At 49.5% G+C, this 17,718-nt stretch overlaps 6 protein-coding genes across 6 annotated transcripts; 2 read left to right on the top strand and 4 right to left on the bottom strand.

The window, feature by feature from the left end:
- Positions 1–125: 125 nt before the first annotated feature.
- P174DRAFT_513846 (bZIP transcription factor) lies at positions 126–1,885 on the bottom strand (the record flags this gene model as incomplete). Its single annotated transcript, XM_024832020.1, has 4 exons — positions 126–304; positions 372–952; positions 979–1,437; positions 1,806–1,885. 4 exons carry the CDS (start codon positions 1,883–1,885, stop codon positions 216–218), a joined length of 1,209 nt encoding a protein of 402 aa, XP_024682072.1. The 3' UTR covers positions 126–215.
- On the top strand, positions 1,866–2,800 carry P174DRAFT_443347 (uncharacterized protein). Its single transcript, XM_024827806.1, has 2 exons — positions 1,866–1,980; positions 2,034–2,800. The coding sequence occupies exons 1-2, from the start codon at positions 1,938–1,940 to the stop codon at positions 2,384–2,386; spliced, it is 396 nt and encodes a 131-aa protein (XP_024682071.1). The 5' UTR covers positions 1,866–1,937; the 3' UTR covers positions 2,387–2,800.
- Positions 2,801–6,099: 3,299 nt separating this feature from the next.
- Positions 6,100–8,304, top strand: P174DRAFT_513844 (DUF4246 domain-containing protein). Its single transcript, XM_024832019.1, has 2 exons — positions 6,100–6,236; positions 6,333–8,304. The coding sequence occupies exons 1-2, from the start codon at positions 6,116–6,118 to the stop codon at positions 8,246–8,248; spliced, it is 2,037 nt and encodes a 678-aa protein (XP_024682070.1). The 5' UTR covers positions 6,100–6,115; the 3' UTR covers positions 8,249–8,304.
- A 434-nt stretch (positions 8,305–8,738) lies between these two features.
- Positions 8,739–10,477, bottom strand: P174DRAFT_452660 (uncharacterized protein; the record flags this gene model as incomplete). The annotated part of the gene is made up of 2 exons (XM_024829096.1): positions 8,739–8,836; positions 10,243–10,477. The coding sequence occupies 2 exons, from the start codon at positions 10,475–10,477 to the stop codon at positions 8,739–8,741; spliced, it is 333 nt and encodes a 110-aa protein (XP_024682069.1).
- A 975-nt stretch (positions 10,478–11,452) lies between these two features.
- P174DRAFT_422469 (MARVEL domain-containing protein) lies at positions 11,453–12,013 on the bottom strand (the record flags this gene model as incomplete). Its single annotated transcript, XM_024825047.1, has 2 exons — positions 11,453–11,865; positions 11,929–12,013. The coding sequence occupies 2 exons, from the start codon at positions 12,011–12,013 to the stop codon at positions 11,453–11,455; spliced, it is 498 nt and encodes a 165-aa protein (XP_024682068.1).
- Positions 12,014–13,340: 1,327 nt separating this feature from the next.
- P174DRAFT_422468 (glycosyltransferase) lies at positions 13,341–17,073 on the bottom strand (the record flags this gene model as incomplete). The annotated part of the gene is made up of 5 exons (XM_024825046.1): positions 13,341–13,816; positions 13,867–13,993; positions 14,043–14,142; positions 14,283–15,837; positions 15,885–17,073. The coding sequence occupies 5 exons, from the start codon at positions 17,071–17,073 to the stop codon at positions 13,341–13,343; spliced, it is 3,447 nt and encodes a 1,148-aa protein (XP_024682067.1).
- Positions 17,074–17,718: the final 645 nt, after the last annotated feature.

Below are 17,718 nucleotides of genomic sequence, written 5' to 3'. Positions count from 1 at the left end.
ATGAAGGGCCGGGATGCAAAGGGCGCTTTTTTAAAGAAATTTCGCGGACATAGGGAATATATGCACTGGAAGGATTTCCTCAACTCCACAGCGGGATCCTACTTCTAATCGTCGCATCATGCAAAGAAAGCGGAGATTATATCTATTGTAGACAATTATTGTTATTATACATAATTCATGGTATTTCGTACACAGGGTTAAACGCCCAAGGATCATCAAAGAGTTGCAAGGCGAATGGCATTCTCAACATCGCGCTTTCGGAACGCGGGTCCGCGACCGAGACAGATAGAGCAAAGGGAAAGATCTACGACAAGGTCAGTAAATGCACGGACAAGAAGACACAAAGAACCATGGATCTCGGCATTACTCACATTTAATGAAGCTCGCTGCGTTGAGCTGCGGAGCTGAATTGAACCAGCGACCAGAGAGGGGCGAGCTCGGGTCCTGAATACAAATCCCTCGCTGCTGTAGCAGCCTTTGCACACCACTCGCATCCATCCACTCATCAGCACCCGATTCATTGACAATTTGCCACGTTCGAGAGGAAAGGGCGAGTCGTTCAGGCGAGTAGCTGTTCCTCCTTGAATTGAGAACTTTTGTCCTCAACTCGATCGTGTCTCCTATTTCGTCGTGCATGACAGCGACGAATCCGGAGATCAAGCAGTTGCGCTCATCGATGGCCAAGCGTTTGCCGAAGATTGCTTTAACCCTTGGATCGTCTCCAGATAAGCTTGTTAATAGATAGTATCCAGTCACGCAGCATTGTCGGACCAGAAGGTGTGAGAGTGTCCAGCACCCTTGCTTTAAGAGATTGTCGGGCGATACTATGGTCGGGGAATTCAAGGCGGGACTAGGGATGGATGAGAAGGGGATATTCGGAGACGACAAGGCTATTCCGAACGGTAGAATTGCTTGTTCTTGGAAGGGTGGCGTGGGGGTAGTTGTGATAGTCCTGGCCATGGAGCCGCGAGGTCCGACGAGGACTGGAAAGCATCGCCGATTCTTGGCAATGAATCAAGTTGCGTTACGAGCGGATTGTAAGTTGAGATTATATCTTGTGTATCGCTGAGCGTGGGAGACGTCGATGGCAATACGTCCGCCAGGGCTACAGGTGCTTGTTCGGCCTCGTCGGAGCCCCTTTTAGCAAGCGACACGTATTGCTGTGTAATTTTTTGCAGAGCAGCTGTGACACGAGGCTGATTTTGGAGAATCCCAGCCTCGAACAGAAGATTACTGAAGGAAAGGAACGACACGCTGAGCTCTTCGATGCCCGACTCGAGTTCCTGTATGCGAGATTGCAGATTGACGATCGTGGTCTCTTTTCTCTTGCGATATGCCTGCTGCGCGACGCGAAGCTGCTTTCGACGTCTCTGGATTCCTTGAGTCAGTTCCAACTTGCTCTGTAGTTGCTCGGGACGTGCCCACCTCGGGAGCTTGCTGATCGTCCGTCACATTTCGTGGCCGGCCTCTCTTGCGAGGAGCGGGCGCGTCAGTCATTGCTTTGACCATCGTGTATTGCTTTTGAGGCCTATCTTTGATCTTGAAGACATGCGGTGATGTAATGGATAATCTGAGAACGCGAAAAAGACGTGACGGCGTTGCTTTACTCATCGGGGTCGGGGCGTCGGGACTGTTGAATAATCGAAAAATCGGTGGGTCGCCACGATTGGCCCGAACTGCGCCCAAAGTTTGAAATTTGGAGTCGGGCTCCGGTACTACGGCTCCGCCCGAACGTCATCAACTCATCAAGAAGACCGAGCGCGCCGCAACGAGGAATATAAATCGAATCATCGACCTCAGCTTACTCCATAATTCTCCATCTCCAATGCTCTGAAATACCTTCATTCCGCAGCGTACAGTGTACAGCGTACAGCTCTCGCAACATGTCTTCATTCACTCAGCCGATGCCGGTAGTTGCCTGCGGCAGAATACCCGCGATGGGCAAATCAATCTCCCAGCACCTGCTGCCTGAATATGAAGGTTCTTGATATATATTCCTGAAATAAACAAAGTGTGGTGCTAATGCTCCTCAGTCATCCACTTCATCCTGTCATATGAGGCTGCAGAGGCTGAGCTCCCGCATCTGCTTGCAGGTCGCGATCCTCAGTCTCAGAGCCCTAATGAGATCGGAACCCATGATTACAGCCGGCCTCCTCGCGCGGTAATCTTCGGTCGCGGCTATGAGCCTCAGCAGGTTGAAGAGCTTAAAAAGAAATTCGCGGGTGTTGCTAAAGAACCTGTTGCTTGGGTGAGGGGGAACCCAGCGGATTTGCCTGCCGGGGCCGCTGGGCCTGACTATGCTCAGAAGATCGCGGCGGATATGAAGAAGGTGCTTAAAAAATGGAGGGACGGGGGAGGAAAAGATGAGGAGATTTTGGTGTACTAGTTGCTTTGTCGGGGAGAGATGATCTGATGCCTTGCTTTTTGCCAATTCGAATCTCACAAACACAAATTCAAGGGCCGATTTCAAGGGTATTTGTAAGTGGTCTTGGACTTCGCTAGTTGGTTCCCTGGGCTTCGATCTTTTGGCGGTCGATGTACTTCTTCTGGCCGAGGCATAGAATGAGAATAGGAGATTGAGCATCCAAATGTTTACACCAAAATCCATACATTAAAGCTGATGTTTCATCCGCGACATGGGAAGTACCATCATTGTTCACTTTGTCCTTCACTAGTTCAAGTGAACAATTCCACTTCCCGGAGTATCGTATTTATTCCTGAACTATATCTGTGAATAGCTGGGGGAAGGAAGGATGTAAATTAATAGATTTGTGCAGAATAGTAACGGCAACATCGAGACTGTATGCAAGTAAGATTTAAATTCCCAAGATATAACTACGACATAGACTGGCTTTGCCTGAGCTATTGCCTTGATCTTCAATCTGAGGCCGGGGTACAGCAAATACAGCCCCTTGGCCAGCGTATGGAATGCACGGTTCTAATATAAATATCAGCGACTCGTCATTTTTTACAGTCTAGGGAAAGGTGATCAGCGCGTTAAGAGAAAAATCTAATATAGATTTAGGAATATAATCTTGATTATGTTTTAGGGGTTGAAAATAGCTTCGATTTCGGCTCCGGCCAATCTTAGGTGGCGGCTCGGTTGCAGTGGCGGTTCGCTTACCAATTACGTTAACGTAATTCCCAGGTGAGCCGCCCACCCGGGTGAGCCGCCCACCCCCATCCGATTTCGACGCATTCGAACGTTGAAGCTATCCAAATCAACCAAAACAATATAAATTTTCAATAGATCTAGCTAGTATTACGTGTAGGGCATCTAACTCTGGTATGCCCTATAGTGAAGCAATTAGAACACCTTGGTGGCGCGCGTTTAGGGGGTTCTGAATGTAAAGGCGTAGATGACCCCCTAATATCATTACCTTGCTCATTCCTTGCCTGGATAAGCTCCCTAGCTTCCTGTATATTAAGTCCTTCATTAGGAGTCATCTGGCGTCTAGATCGCTTCCTTTTCTGCTTCTCTTTCTCATTGGCTGCACGTAGATCATGGTTTTCCTTTGCTAGGAGGGCCGCACTATGCATAGCCGTTTCGCAACCCTTGATAAGCTGCTGTATAGCTAATTTTGAAGGCGTTGAAGGGCTTTGAGATCGTTGTTTTAGGAGCTTCTTGACTGAGGACGCTTGCTTTTGTAATTGCCGAAGTGTATGAGGCGTAGCAAGCCATGAGCTGGTTGATGCACGGCTTGGAGGGGGGTAGGGGTAGATACACAGATATTTAGCTTCTCAAGCACCCTCTTTGGATCAAAAGGATAGATTCCAGCTGCTGCAAAGCCATTTTGAATATTAAGAGGCTTAAAAACCTCTAGATGAGCTGCTGGATACGCTCCAAGGAAGTCAAACTTATCAATATGGTTGTATCCTGAGCGCGTCTTTTGCTCAACAAGGCGTCCATATTCGCGCTTTAAAGGGCCAAAACAACCAACATCTAGTGGTTGTAGAAGATGAGAAGAATGAGCAGGCATGCAGATAGCGATAATATCATTATCCTTGCAGGCTTTATCAAAACCAGGTGTTAGATGGCTCCCGTGGCCATCTAATACTAGTAGACGATATCTTCCAACTGTACGACCAGTTGTTGCAGGAATAAAGACCTTTTGAAGCCACCGAAGGCCTATCTCATCTGTCGTCCATCCATTCTGACTAACCTCAATCCGCCAATCAGATGGTAAGGCATAGTCTTGATACCATCCCTCAATATGAACCTTCCCTTTGAAGATTATACATGAAGGCAGCACCCAGCCAGTTGTATTAACACATTTAATTGTTGTAACCCATTCCCGATTGCCTGGCTGAATGAGATAAGGCTTCCCAGGCATATTAGCTCTTGTAACTACCTTAGTAGTTGCAATCAAGCCCATTGCGAAGCCAGTTTCATCAAAATTGTAGATATCTTCATAGGAGATGCCATATTGCATTTGGATCTGTTGTAGGCAATCAAACCACCCCTTGATAATCTTTGGATCCTCGCATTGAGCCCGGCTATAGTTATATCGTCGAGCATATCGAGTTTTGATCTCATCACGTCGATTGGTAAAGGTAGACACCCAGTTCTTGCCAACAGGTTTGAATCCAGAGGGATTATCTGCCTGAAGAAGGATATTGGCCATTTCTTGCACATGAGATGGCCTAGGGGGCACTCCGCGTAGATCCATAGATAGTATCCATTCTACCAATGATTCTTCCTGCGTATGAGATAGTCGGTGATTATTACCGCGTTTTTCAATTCGATATTGGCATCCATTGAGTCGGCCACGGAGGGTAGATTTAGGAACATCAAATGTCTTTGCAGCGCGACAAATACTTAGAATTTGCCCCTTTTTCAAAGCAGATATTGCTAATTGAATCCTTCCCTCTTGTTCCACCAAATTCCCAGAGGTTTGACGCGATTTTGGTGGCATGGTTGATTTAGATAGGTTCAATATTCGAACGCGTCGAAATATTGGATGAGGGGTGGGCGGCTCACCCGGGTGGGCGGCTCACCTGGGAATTACGTTAAAGCCCGACGGCTGACTAACCATTCGGACTTTAACTAGTTAGTTACTGACTAACTAGCTATTTAGTTAACTATAGTTAACGAGTTGATTGCATTACCTGACTAAAACATGACACTGCTTAAACAAATTGTACGCTTCTCCCTTCTAAAGAACTAACTTCGTTTAGAGGCCGGGATTGATCATAGCCGATGGCAAGTAAAGTCAGGTGTATTGTGACAATCTGTGCTCCCATTAAGAGCAAAGTAGCTTTGTCAGAAATGATCACACGATGAACTGTTGAAAGATAGCTGATCGTTATTTGAAAAATAGGTTCCCAATTCCCATGTTACAGAAATGTCCAGCTGCTTCTGACCTTGGAGTGGTCGGGAGAGCTTAAAACTGCGGGATACATATGCATTGGAGATATCTCGCGCAAAACTAATGTTGTCGAAGGTGGTCCCATGCTTAGCTTCTGCGGGGTGTTGGTGAGAGCCATGGTATGGTTGATCACGGACTATAACAATGGATCTGATTGCCATGGATAATCATTGATTTCAACCATTGCAGAGTAAAGATCTAATCATATGAGATCCACATAGCTGAGATCATTCACGAACGGCATATGCTGGGGGACACTATCTATAAATGCACCATTACAATCGCCCTCTAGCTGTGACTGAAATAATCAATAATAACTAAGATATACTATAAAGGGTACTCTTAACTATTCTATTGTCTCGGATTAGTACCGTCATATATCAAGATTGCTCGTCCATCGACAGCATAATGAAGGGACGTTGATCCATCCGGGCGGGGTCTCTTGAACTCTTATATCAACCAGCCGCACATTAGATATGGGTTCTTTGGTAACTACTAGTGGCCACTAAGGTGAGGTTAGGTATATATATATTTGACCCGCCCTTCCCTTCCGCCATATCTGCTCGTTGTCAACTCCATCGCCACGACGGGGAAACCAAACCCAAGAGATCTTGACCACCTTCTTTATCCGGTCAGCTTGTTCTTTTCTTTTCTTTTTCTTTTCTTTCTTTTCTTTTTCTTTTCTTTTCTTTTTCTTTTCTTTTCTTTTTTCTTTTCTTTTAGGCATTCTTTTTAATTAGGCAACCATGTCTGGAAGGGTACTTGATAACAGAACCTGCCCGTTGAAAGTTCCCGGCTTCCACGATATTCCCATCGATGTGGAGCTTCCACGGGATCAATTTGCAGCGGGGATCAATGTTTGGCGAGGTACGATCCTTACTGCAAAAGAGCTAGCCATGCTGGATTTGATCAATACAATTACCGAAACACCAAACTGACATGTGCGGATTTTTCAGCAGGAAGAAATTGCTCGCTGGCGAGAAGATGCGCTGTCATCCTCGTCGCTGATCAACGACCCGACGTGGAGCTGGTGCTTGAAAGAGTTGCAAGACAAGGCAAGAGAGTTTGAAAAGCGAGGGCACATGCTGGTATTCAACACCGGTAGTGGTGTCTGTAAATCTGATGCGGCGATCTCGCCGACAACACAGGCACAGCTACGAGACGCCGTGGATCTCTTAACTAAGGACGTGGCAGAGAGGATACAACACCACAACGCTCGGAAGTCACCGGTCTTAAATCTCGTTGACCCGTCTCTGTTTCCTCTTGTCTATGGGAGAACAAAGGTGTTGACCGCAGGACAACCTTGTGGAATGGACCAAGGTTTCTGGTCGTCACGCCTTCATGACGGCCAAATCGCACCAGCGCGACCGCCGTTTGCTCAAGAAGGGGCTTGGGAACACCTGAGATTGGACTGCATCTGGTCAACCAGATTTCAGTGGCTGCCTTGCGAAGTGGAATTCAATGGGCCGCCTGAGTCCACTGATGTTCAAATTACTTCTTACATCAACAATCTCCACCCCACAAACCGGAACATGTACTCAGCGATCGAGGCAGTTCTTGTCAGCAGTATCAAGCAGTGGAATGAGATACTGATTTGTGCAAAATGGACTGAACGGCCTGGACGCAGAACCTCTTGCGAACCCCAGCCTCGTGAGCCGATCCGAATTCGAACATACGGGGTGGACTGGAAAGTGAAATTTCCGGAATGGGCGAAGAAGCTCCCAGAGCAGTCCAAGGAAGACCAGCTATCTGCTGAGCAATACGACGAGATGTGCGCCCAAGTAGAGGAATATCTTCAGCAACCTGAATCTGAGGATAAGGTACACTGGTGTCTGGTTCATACGCAAAAGATTCCAGAAGACTGGAAAACACGATGGGGACTGCAGCGCACTGCATTGACTAAGTATGCCCGTATGTTTTTTTTTGAGCACTCGGACCCAGGAACTGCCTATTCTTATGAGGACTGGAAGTCAGGAAGGACTAGTGAGGCCATAATAGGCCCTGCTGATCAGGAACATTGGGGCCGGACATTTGAAACGGGACAGTTCCTTCTGTCTCACCCTTGGCTGAAACCTCACCGCTGGGCCTTTGAGCCAAAAGGCCAAAAGGATGATGACCATCGATTCTACACGGTTGCTCTGCAGGAGGAGTTTCGAGAAAATGGCCTTCAGGTTGTGATCCAGGTGCACAGTATTGAGCTAGAGCCAGATATGCCATCCTTTTCTGGCGAGGACTGGCATACTAAAGGAAATGCAAGCGAGCATATAGTTGCTAATGCCATTTTCGCGTTCAATTTTAATAATGTTACAGAGCCGCAAATTTCATTCCGGCAGCGACTCTCACTTGACTGTCAACGATATGTTTATGACAAGATCGGCGCGGGTGACGACCCTGATGACGATGAAAGTGATTTTGAGGACGTGGAGTATAGTGACCCTGAGGATGCCTTAATATTTGAGCCAGATCCAGAAGAGAAGTATGCGTGCTGGGATGTCAAGTATATTAGAAGGCTTTTTGGATTCAAGGCAATTCAGCATGCGCCCGCCTGGCGGGAGCTAGGGAAAGTGAGAATGCCTCCAGGTCGCTTAATTTCCTTTCCCAATGCCTTTCAGTACCGAATGGGTCCGTTAGAGCTTCAGGACAAGACCAAGCCGGGACACTGTCATTTCCTTACTCTCAGTCTTGTCGATCCCACGTACCGCATCTGCTCGACACGAAATGTTCCCCCACAACAACCAGGTTGGATCGATGGCTCTGGATCACAGATCGATCTTAAAGAAGCCCACGAGTTGAAAGAGAATTTGATGAAGATACATGTCCGCAAGGACGAGGCTACCATTGAGCTTGCTAGAACTATTGTATTCACGGGATTTCAATGAATGTACAGGTTCAATTTGTCACAAGTGCAAGATAACTCTATCACTAGTCAAAGGATCATTACAAAGCAGGTCTTCTGTGGAATCTACAAATAAAAGCGTATCTCATAAATTCTTTAGATAAAATTGAAAACAAGCACAGACCATGATAACTTAGCAAGACTTCAGCCCAAGTGGCACATGATTTACGAGGCCCATAGCGGCAGCAACCTCCTCGAGGATCACACTTTGTATTGGCACGTTGATTAGATATACTGCGTGACGAAAAAAGAGACAAGCCCGTTGGCTGTGAACTTGCTCATGTTCTCGCAAGGAAAGTCGCGTTTGTGATAACCTTCACCGAATGGTGGCCATTGGAAGCTTCTTGCAAGATTACGCTTCACATGGCAAGGAGACTCGATAGATGTATGACGGCCCTCGAAAGGTCAATTGATGGAAACCGTCGTGATTTCTCGTCCCGCTTCCCATAGTCACGGGCCTAATCGCTAGAAGCCTAGGCTACTGTAATGGTGGTGGAACCAGGGGAAGCGGGGACTTTAGCTGACAGGCCAGCAACCTCTGTTCCATTCATGGGCTTTCCCCATACATCAACTAGTGAAGTCTGTCAGTACTTTTCCCTAGCTAGTCAAGTTAATTAGCACCCTTGCCCGGCACACTTGCTCTTCATCCATGCCCATCTCATCAGAAGACGGGGACTGTGATACCAGGTATGCCCTCAAAATCTCCTTTCAGCCTGGCGATCCTGATCTTTGGCTAAAAGAAGTCGATACCAGAGCTGCATGCGACATGTATATATATCCAGCCCTGTTACTCCTAGCTGGTGTCGCTAGAGCACGAGAAGAAATCTATACGTCTTGAAACTGTGTCAATCACCTGAACATGGACTCCTCCGTAAGTCTTTTCTCATCTCACCATAAGCTCCTCACTAAAAAGTAGAATGTGTTACGTATCATTGCCGAGATAAGTATTTGGGCGAACAAACGATGATCAACAGAGGTTGAGCCAGGAGTGTCGCGCGCTGCGAGAGGCACTAAAAGTAAACAACTGCCGAGTTGGAGGAGGCGACCAAATTAGCACGATGTACTATACAAGACCCGCCCGCCAGCATATGGGTTCCGTGATTGATCACCTTAAGGGTCGTGGGGTTGAAAGACAACCTTCGGAGTCATTTGAAGTCCTGTTGACCAGGGTGCTTCGCCAGTGAGAGGATCACAGAGAGGAGGCGGCAGACCAGGGCGCCAATGGCAATAAAGACCAAGGTAACAGTAGGTAGAACGGCTATCTATCACAAACGAGGTCGGCTTCCAGCCCTCCAGCTGTTGAACAGAGCTTTTACTATGGGCCATTGGATGTTGACACACCAGACAAAGTGCCCAACCAAGAGAATATCTTAGTAAATTTTCTGTCGCCTTTCTAAGTGAATCCATTATTATGTGCTGCGTTGATGACAGCTCAAATAAGTCAATGATGCTCATCGTGAACACAAATCATACAGAGTGGGAGGTGTAGATTCAAAGCCCTGCATCCATCCATCATCAATAAGGGGCGCACTCATGGACCAAGCTAAGGTCCATATTACCACAGATACGCCACCAGGTCCTACTTCACTGCAGACAAGGCAAAGAAATATGGCCCATTCCCCATCCTGCTTAGCTTATCCCAGGATACAGTGCACTCTCCACGCTCCTCAGTGTCACTCAGGAGATGTAGCTTTAGCGATGAGATTGAGAAGCAGGGACATGATGAATCGTGGTCAACAGATGAAAGTTAAGACATATTAGGGGAGTATATATCTCTCTGGACTCCAGCACCATACATCTTGTCACAATGGTGCGCGCGAGATATATACATATGAACTGCCAACAAAGCAATCACATAAATACAAAAGCCGCTGAGACCAGAGTATACTCTGCATACATAATGAGAATCCTTCACTTAGGAATTCCGTCATTCATGCGCATGTGTGGGAGATGTAGTCGTTATACCATCTAACTAACCCAACAAATTATCTGGTCGTCGAAGCCAGGCATCCCCCACGGTTCCCATAGGTGGCCCATCGTAGAGGGCCGTGACAATCGCAACCAGCATGTCTTCCCTAGTCATGGTTGCCTCGCACCAACGTAACGATTTCTCGGTTACTGGGCGCGCGGTGATGACCAGCACATCACCCAGACCAATAGGTTCGTAGTAAAACATGCTGAGCTTGCGGATAGCACCTTGATCGAGAAACATGGAGAAAATCCGGTGGCAAAGGAGCTCAATCAGCAACCAGTATTAGGTTGGCTAATGATCATTAGGAGCAATAGCCATGGCTTAAGCAGGAGCAGCGTGGCTGAGAAGATAGTCAACGTCCTCAAGAATCTTTCTTCAAGAGTGGTATGGATACAATTCCTGTTTAGTAATTAGGTCGACGGGATGAGTTGGTTCTTCAAGCAGTGGCGATGTACAGATCGAAGCAGAAGTAGATAAAGACCCAAGGAAGAATCTTCATCCTCTAATGGGATGGTCTCCAACGGAGCTGGCTGCATGACTAGAGCTCTGGGGAGATGCATATCTGTGTACGACATTTTATCTGCAGACTAGATCAATAGAATCAATAGGAATAGTGACCTGCTGGAAATGATAGCCTAGGATAGTTCTGGGATACATAAACAATTTAAACTTTGCGGTACAAAGGCAAGGGCAAGCTGTGGAAGTAGCAGCCATAAAGCAATAGCCTTTAGCAGAGTGTCGCGGGTTGGGCATGGTTCTGCGAGAAGTGTGCATGTACCTGGTTTCCTGGATATTGCGGGTTTTGCAGAAGCGGCTTCGAGAAGTGTAATTGACGAACCCAACTCCTTTTGAAAAAATAGCCATAGGGTCGCCCTATTAAGACAGCCCCCGATAGAACTGATCCGACGGACCCGAAGCAATATAATCCTCCTGAAATAACCGAAAATATCTGTAACGACCGTCAGAGCAGACACCTGTTGGTGTTTGGCGCGTGACCCAGAAAATTATCTGTTCTGGCGATGGCTTGCCCAACCGAATATGACATGTTTTATCGTGGCCCAGAGCAGAATCATCAATCTCGAGCTCCCTTGCTAGTCCTGTAGCAGTCTGATAACGCATGGCGCAAGCATTAACAACTGCAAATAAGTCTTCTCAAGAGACAACGACGACACCGCCCCACCCCCAACTCTGTGGCGCATCCGCTGGTTCTGATATTCATGAGGATCTGACCCGTTTCTGGTTGTTGAAGAAGGACATGACAGCCGAGGTTGCGGTAACCATAAACAACAGCCATTCGAACGCACCAAAGGCCGTCGCCGCCTTGAGCGCCGCGCACGAATTTTGTCCCGACGAGCAGGCATCGGTCGTCGAAACGTTGACAGCCACCGCAATGAGGCCGGCGAGCCAGGAGAGGACAGCCACAGCCTCGGCGGCGATACCAATATAGCCAATCATCCGGCGGTTTGCGAAGCCGAGCTCGATGAAGTGGAAGACGACGGCCAGGACCGTCCAGACGGCACAGAACATCAGGAAGCCCCACGCAGCAGGGACGCCGACGTGGAGAGTGGCGTCGCCGCCAAAGACGGGTGCGTCGACGTGGTCATCGTGGCCACGAAACACGTGAATAGCTAGGCGACGGGGTTAGTACTCCGAGGCGGACCGACGGGTGAGGGTGGGTTAGCGGTGCGTACCGTAGCCGTCTGTTCCCATGACAATGGTGGCGAAGAGCAGCTGGAGCCCTCGCACGATGTAGTCGAGGGGTTTGTTCTCGGCCATGTCTACGGTCGTGATGTGTAGGGATCTGGTGATGGGGTTTGGGAGGTGGTCGGCAGGTCCAGTGAGTGATGACTGATAAAGAAGTGAGGAACGCACAGCGTAGAGCAGGAAACAGAAACTGCGGGAGGAAAACAAAAATGTCAGAGCAAGCTAATACAGCATGGCATTGTATGCAAGAATGGGGCAATCTACCAAGCGGAACCAATCCAAAAAAGATAGGGCCGTGGCATGGGTAAATAATGCGAAACAGAGAACGGGTGAGGTGTCAGCCAATTATATTATTCACATCATTTGGCACGGCTGGCACCATATATCCTCCAGTTTTAGATTTCTACTCCCATTTTGAGATAGAGCAACGTACGCATGCAGTTTGATAGTCAAGCGGTGAAAAGAATCCGATTGTCTCGCGTTTCCCAAGTTATGGCTATAATAATAAGTGGCCGCGCCTTTCTCTCTCCCGAAAGAGGTGGCAGTGTGCGGGGATATGGGAGCGATTGGATCTCATAATTTAGACTACTAGTGGTTATTGAGACCAGGGATTATTATCAAGAGCCCAGGAGGGGTTGGCCCGCGCTTTGCGCGGGTGAATTTACCATGTAAATAATAAATGCGCTAGATCAGGGGGGATGGACACCCAAACTCCGGGAAGAGAAGTTGTCTATGAACATAAATGTAGGCTTAAATGTAATCAATTTGTCAATTTCAATTAACAGCGTCCGCTCTGGAGGCTCCTTGGCGTCCTTTAGAATCGCGCGCCATGCTGGTGCGCATTCTGACTACGCGGCGAATTACGTAGCACCTATCTTACTGTTTCCTACATACAACAACTGCCCTGAAGAAGGAAAGCAAGCCCAGGCGACTCTATGTAAGCGCCCATATTACGGTGATAACCCTCATGCCCGTATATCGCGAGCGCCTCTGAAGATGCGCCTAAGCAACCTTCATGTTTTGTGAAATACGTGGATTTTTTTGTGTCTGATATCCGAGCCATTCCTTACACCAACCCAGTCTCGACGCAAATCACAACCACGAAAGACGCAGGAGTAAAGCATCACAGAAGCGCTTGCAACACATCGAAGTGGTCTTTGTTCCAGCAAGCGTCTTCCCGTCTTTCTCTGCAGGTTGGTAGACCATCATGACTTTCACACCGCCGACTTTCCTTCCTACTGTGCCATCAGTCCCGCTCCAAGAGCCGGCCGGGGATTTTTGTCTGGCAAAAAGTCTTGGCAGGACCATCGGATCCGACTCAGCAGACAAGCGAGCCCCCCTTCGTAGAGGCAATGATTGATCGGGCATGGACACCGGACGAAATCAGTGCTCGCGTCGCTCAGGTAGCGGCCGCCTTGTGCGCGGGTACATTGACTCTGCCAGCGATGCGCTTCTCCCGCCTACAGACAATGCGGACTTCTGGTGGCCAACAGGTGACGTCGGCCTCTTCCGCACGGCCCCTAGCAGTGAGAACCATCTGTTCATTGTAGATCGCATCCGTGACATGATCAAGGTCAAGGTGAGTGGGCATACCAAGACGACGTGTGAATTCGCGCACTCTGGCCAACCTATTACTTTGTAGGGCAGTCAAGTCGCCCCCGGCCAAAACGAGGAACACCTGGTCCAACACGCCACCGTCGCCGAGGAGGCCGTCATTAGTATCCCTGACGAAGTAGCTGGCGAGCGAGCTCTGGCCTTCGTGGTCCGGGAGCAGTCGTACGCACCCGATACGAGCGAGGCCGATCTTCGCAATGCAATCCGGGATTACAACGACCTGCAACTGCCTGAGGTTTGCCGTCTGCAGGACCGAATCGTCTTCATTGATCAGATACCGAAAAGTGCGAGCGGCAAAATACAAATCTTACCTTTGTTTTGGTGTTGCACTTCCAACAGACTCTGCTTCTTGATGCGCTCTATTGCAACCTCTTCTTCTGTCTTCTCTTGTGGCGTTTTCTCTTCACCCAGATCCCGATCTGTCTGGTGAACGTGCCGCTGGGGCTGGGAGTCTAGACACGAGTTCCATATCGTCATCATCTGCTACGTCTCCGCTCGACGTGGCTTCAGCTGCTTCCCACAATCTTCCGGGTCCCGTGTTGGCAGCATGCAGAGGTGACTCTGAACCACCCATGTCGAGCATGGTGCTGATGAGATCTTAGGTACAAGCATCTGCACTGCTGTCCGAATTCATCCTTTGCTGTACTTTCTGGGCTTCTCGCGTTATCTCTTTAGGGATCCCCCCCCCCCCCCCTTTTTTTTCAGATCCTTCTGGATCAGCTTCCACCGAGTGATAACGTCTTGCTTTTCTGCTTCGGAGCCCTGCAGCCACTCCTCGTACCCTTGAGCTGCCCTAGACGAGATGATATAGCTCTGCACATCACTGCCGAACAACTTCTGCACCTCTTTGCTGACCCCCTGCATCGTATGGCCCAGGATACCAAAAAGGGCTGCGCCCGGCTTGGCGAAGAATCCCCCGATTCCTTTGCCAATTCCTTTGACAAAGCCGCTGGCACCCCCTTTTTGGGCGCCTTTCCAGGGCTGAGTGACCAGGCCAGTAACGCCATCGTACCAGCCATAGCCAAACTCTCTTCCTACTGCCTTGACACCTGACTTGAAATCGCTAACTCTTTCCTGAGCGCGTACGGTGTCATCTCCCCAAAGCCTAGGCATGTTGTGAAAGCCTCTCGCGAAATTCACTGAAATATCCACAGGTCCTTGCACAACCGCCTTGACGAAACGCCCAGCGCCTTTGCTCACATGCACGCCAGTCGGACGGAACATGTCGGGTTGTTTGCCGGCGTCAGATTCTTTCCGACTGCGGGATGGACCTCGACCAGGATCGTCTATTCTGGGATCCGACTGGCCTGGTGTGGGCACGTTGGATGTTAGAGTTGACCGACCGGAGAGGGTGGAAGCGTTCCGAGCAAGTGTAGGAGAGTCCTCTCCGACGGAGCATTGCCTACTCGGTCTAGATGGAATCGACAAATTCGATCTTTCCCCCACATGCGAGACCTCACTTCTGCTCGCGGTCGTCGATGCCGATGCCTGGGACTGCTGTCGGCTCCGCCCAGCCGGCATCTGTAAAGCTCTCCATGTCTCCGAAGGAACATCAGCTAGCCCCATCGTCATGCCGCCGAAAGCCCTCACAAATGCTGTAAACCCTCCGGAGATCGGATCCCAGGGACCCTCGTCGGTGTAATGTTCTTGCGGTCTGAAGAGCTTCAAGTCATCGAAATCTAACAGCCCTGCGTTCGTCAAAGTACAGGCAGCAAAAGCACTCAACCTGACCTTGGTGCGCCTGACGCGCCACACAGCGGGTCGGGATGGTGCGAGAGTGCAGCGGAGCCGGTCAAGGTTGAGGGACTGATGGAACGACTGGGCACCCCTGTCACTACCTCGCTCTGCCGCGATCTTGCTTGCAAGCTCTCTGGCGCGCTCCAGGCATCTGGGGGTCAGACAGAAGTTGATGGCCTCGGCTAGTTTGTCTGCCGTGAGTTGTTTGTGTGGGATCGGACTGGGGCCTGCGCCTGCTCGCGCGATCATGGCGCCCCAGAAAGGCTGGTCTCCGAAGAAGGGAACGACCACAGTCGGCCGGCCTGCGGTGATGCCTGCCGCCGTGGTTCCCGCGCCACCATGGTGCACGACGCACGAGACATGCTTGAAGAGCCAGTCGTGCGGCACGTTATCTAGCATGAAGACACCATCGGGGATACGAAGCTCATCTGCGCCCATACCTCCCCAGCCTTTTGAAAGGAGCACACGTTGGCCAGTCTTCCTCACGGCGGCGAAAATGAGTTCCGTCAGCGTGTCGGGGTCATCCAAAACGATGCTCCCAAATCCTATGTAGATGGGGGTAGACCGGCGTTGAGGAATGCTTGTAAGTCACGGGCAGGTGTGTAATCAGAGGCCATATGAAGAAAGTAGAATCCGGAGATGGATATGTGAGAGCCCCAGTCTTTCGGTTTGGGCACCAGGGCCGGAGACCAACAGTAGGTGTGGGGGATCCTAAGACGCTGAAGCATCCCGGGGCCCCAGATGGTACTTACGGGATCCAAACTGAGACACTTCACACGAAATCGATTGATGATATCACCGAGGGCCTGCCATGAGAGTAGTTCGATCAGGGCATAGCTGATGTAATTGGTAAGTTGAGGGTCGGCATTTGAGGCTTGAATGTTGGCCAGGGGATGAGGAAAGGCCTGGGTAGGAGAATATGGCATAGTGAACATAATATGGAGCGGGATGCCGAGCTTCTCTGCGCAATGGATATGGGCAAAGCTCGGGGGGTTAGCGATGATACAATCAGCAACAAAATGTTTTGCTATAGGCCTAGAGCCAGAATCGCTTCCCGAGGACTCGAAAAGGTCATCAGTTCCATCATCAGCTCTGTAACAGGACCGCCAGCAGCCTTGAATGTACTCGGCAACATGTTTTCTTTGCTGGCCGACATCTCCGCTCATTACGCTCCGAAAGCCCGGCCTCAAGCCGGGATTCTTGACCATGAAGGCCATCAACCGGGTAGGGTCGCCGCCAATGTTGAAGAATTCCAGGCCATGCTGCTGAACAAAGTCCTCGAAGGTGGAGTGTGTCGCCAGACGTACACGATGGCCGTAGGCGTCTTTCAAGACTTTTCCCAAGGCAACGAACGGTTGTACATCTCCGCGAGAGCCCACGACCTGGATGACTATGTTCAAGGGCGGAGGTGAACGAACTGACAGATCGCCTCCCAGGGAAGGAGGAACGTATGGGGGAGGGAGCGGGTGACTGTCTTCTACATCCTGGATGTGTTGATGTAGAGCGGGAGCAATAATCTGGGACAGTTGGCGATTGAAGTGATTGATGCGGATGGCGATACGGCCATCGTCGGTGAGCTGGGCGCTGGTGCCAGCACCGTTCCTTTCATCGTGAAACTCGCCATAATAATCGCCGTAAGCAGGAAGGCGCACGTAGTCCTCGGCCAGCTCTTGATCGTCGAGGCCGATTTGTTGCAGGAGGGCGTTGTGTATTGAGGCTGTGGGTTGTTCCGCCGCGGTCTCCTGAATGCGTCGGCCCTTTGAGGGAGGTTGCGCTACCATGATGTGAATGAGACCAGGCAGGCTGGCTGCACCTCCTCCTCCTCACCTATTTATCACAGCTTCAGTTCTGTCCAAAGATGAATGAGCAATGAATAACTTACTAATTAGTAAGGTGACGCGGCAAACTGCACATCAGTGCTAGGCTGGCGTGAAATGAACAGTGCGGTGTGAAAAAAAAAAAAAAAAAAAAAAAAAGGGATATCCTGATGGGGAGCAAAGACGGGGCTCGGATTGACTGAGATTGATATCAGGATTGGAGGATTCTCGTCTCTACTTGGTCAAAGCGGAATGGAGTAATGGAGGGTCAAGGCAGCAACAGCTTTGAATGCGGTAGGCAGTGCGGCAGTGAGGGGCGCGCCCTGAATGTTCCTTTTTTCACATATCATTGTAAATCACTTCCCCCTTTTTTTTAGTGATATTTATGCTTGTAAAGGGTTGTATGTGTCCACTTTGGCTCGTGTTAGCTCTCAAAGCCAATTGGAACTATTTCCCCGCTTTACAGACATAACAGTGCTGGCGTTATGGCAATTGTTTCGAAACTGTATTATTCCAACCAGGGATAATTTTCTGACCTAGCGGCCCAATTAATCTCCCGTTGAAATCCCACCCCATCCACTGAGGGGCGGTCTATGTACTTCTGTAGCG

Source organism: Aspergillus novofumigatus (assembly GCF_002847465.1).
Source record: "Aspergillus novofumigatus IBT 16806 chromosome Unknown P174scaffold_5, whole genome shotgun sequence".
Lineage (NCBI taxonomy): Eukaryota > Fungi > Ascomycota > Eurotiomycetes > Eurotiales > Aspergillaceae > Aspergillus > Aspergillus novofumigatus.
The sequence above is the reverse complement of the archived record's forward strand: the minus strand, read 5'-3'. Positions and strand labels throughout refer to the sequence as shown.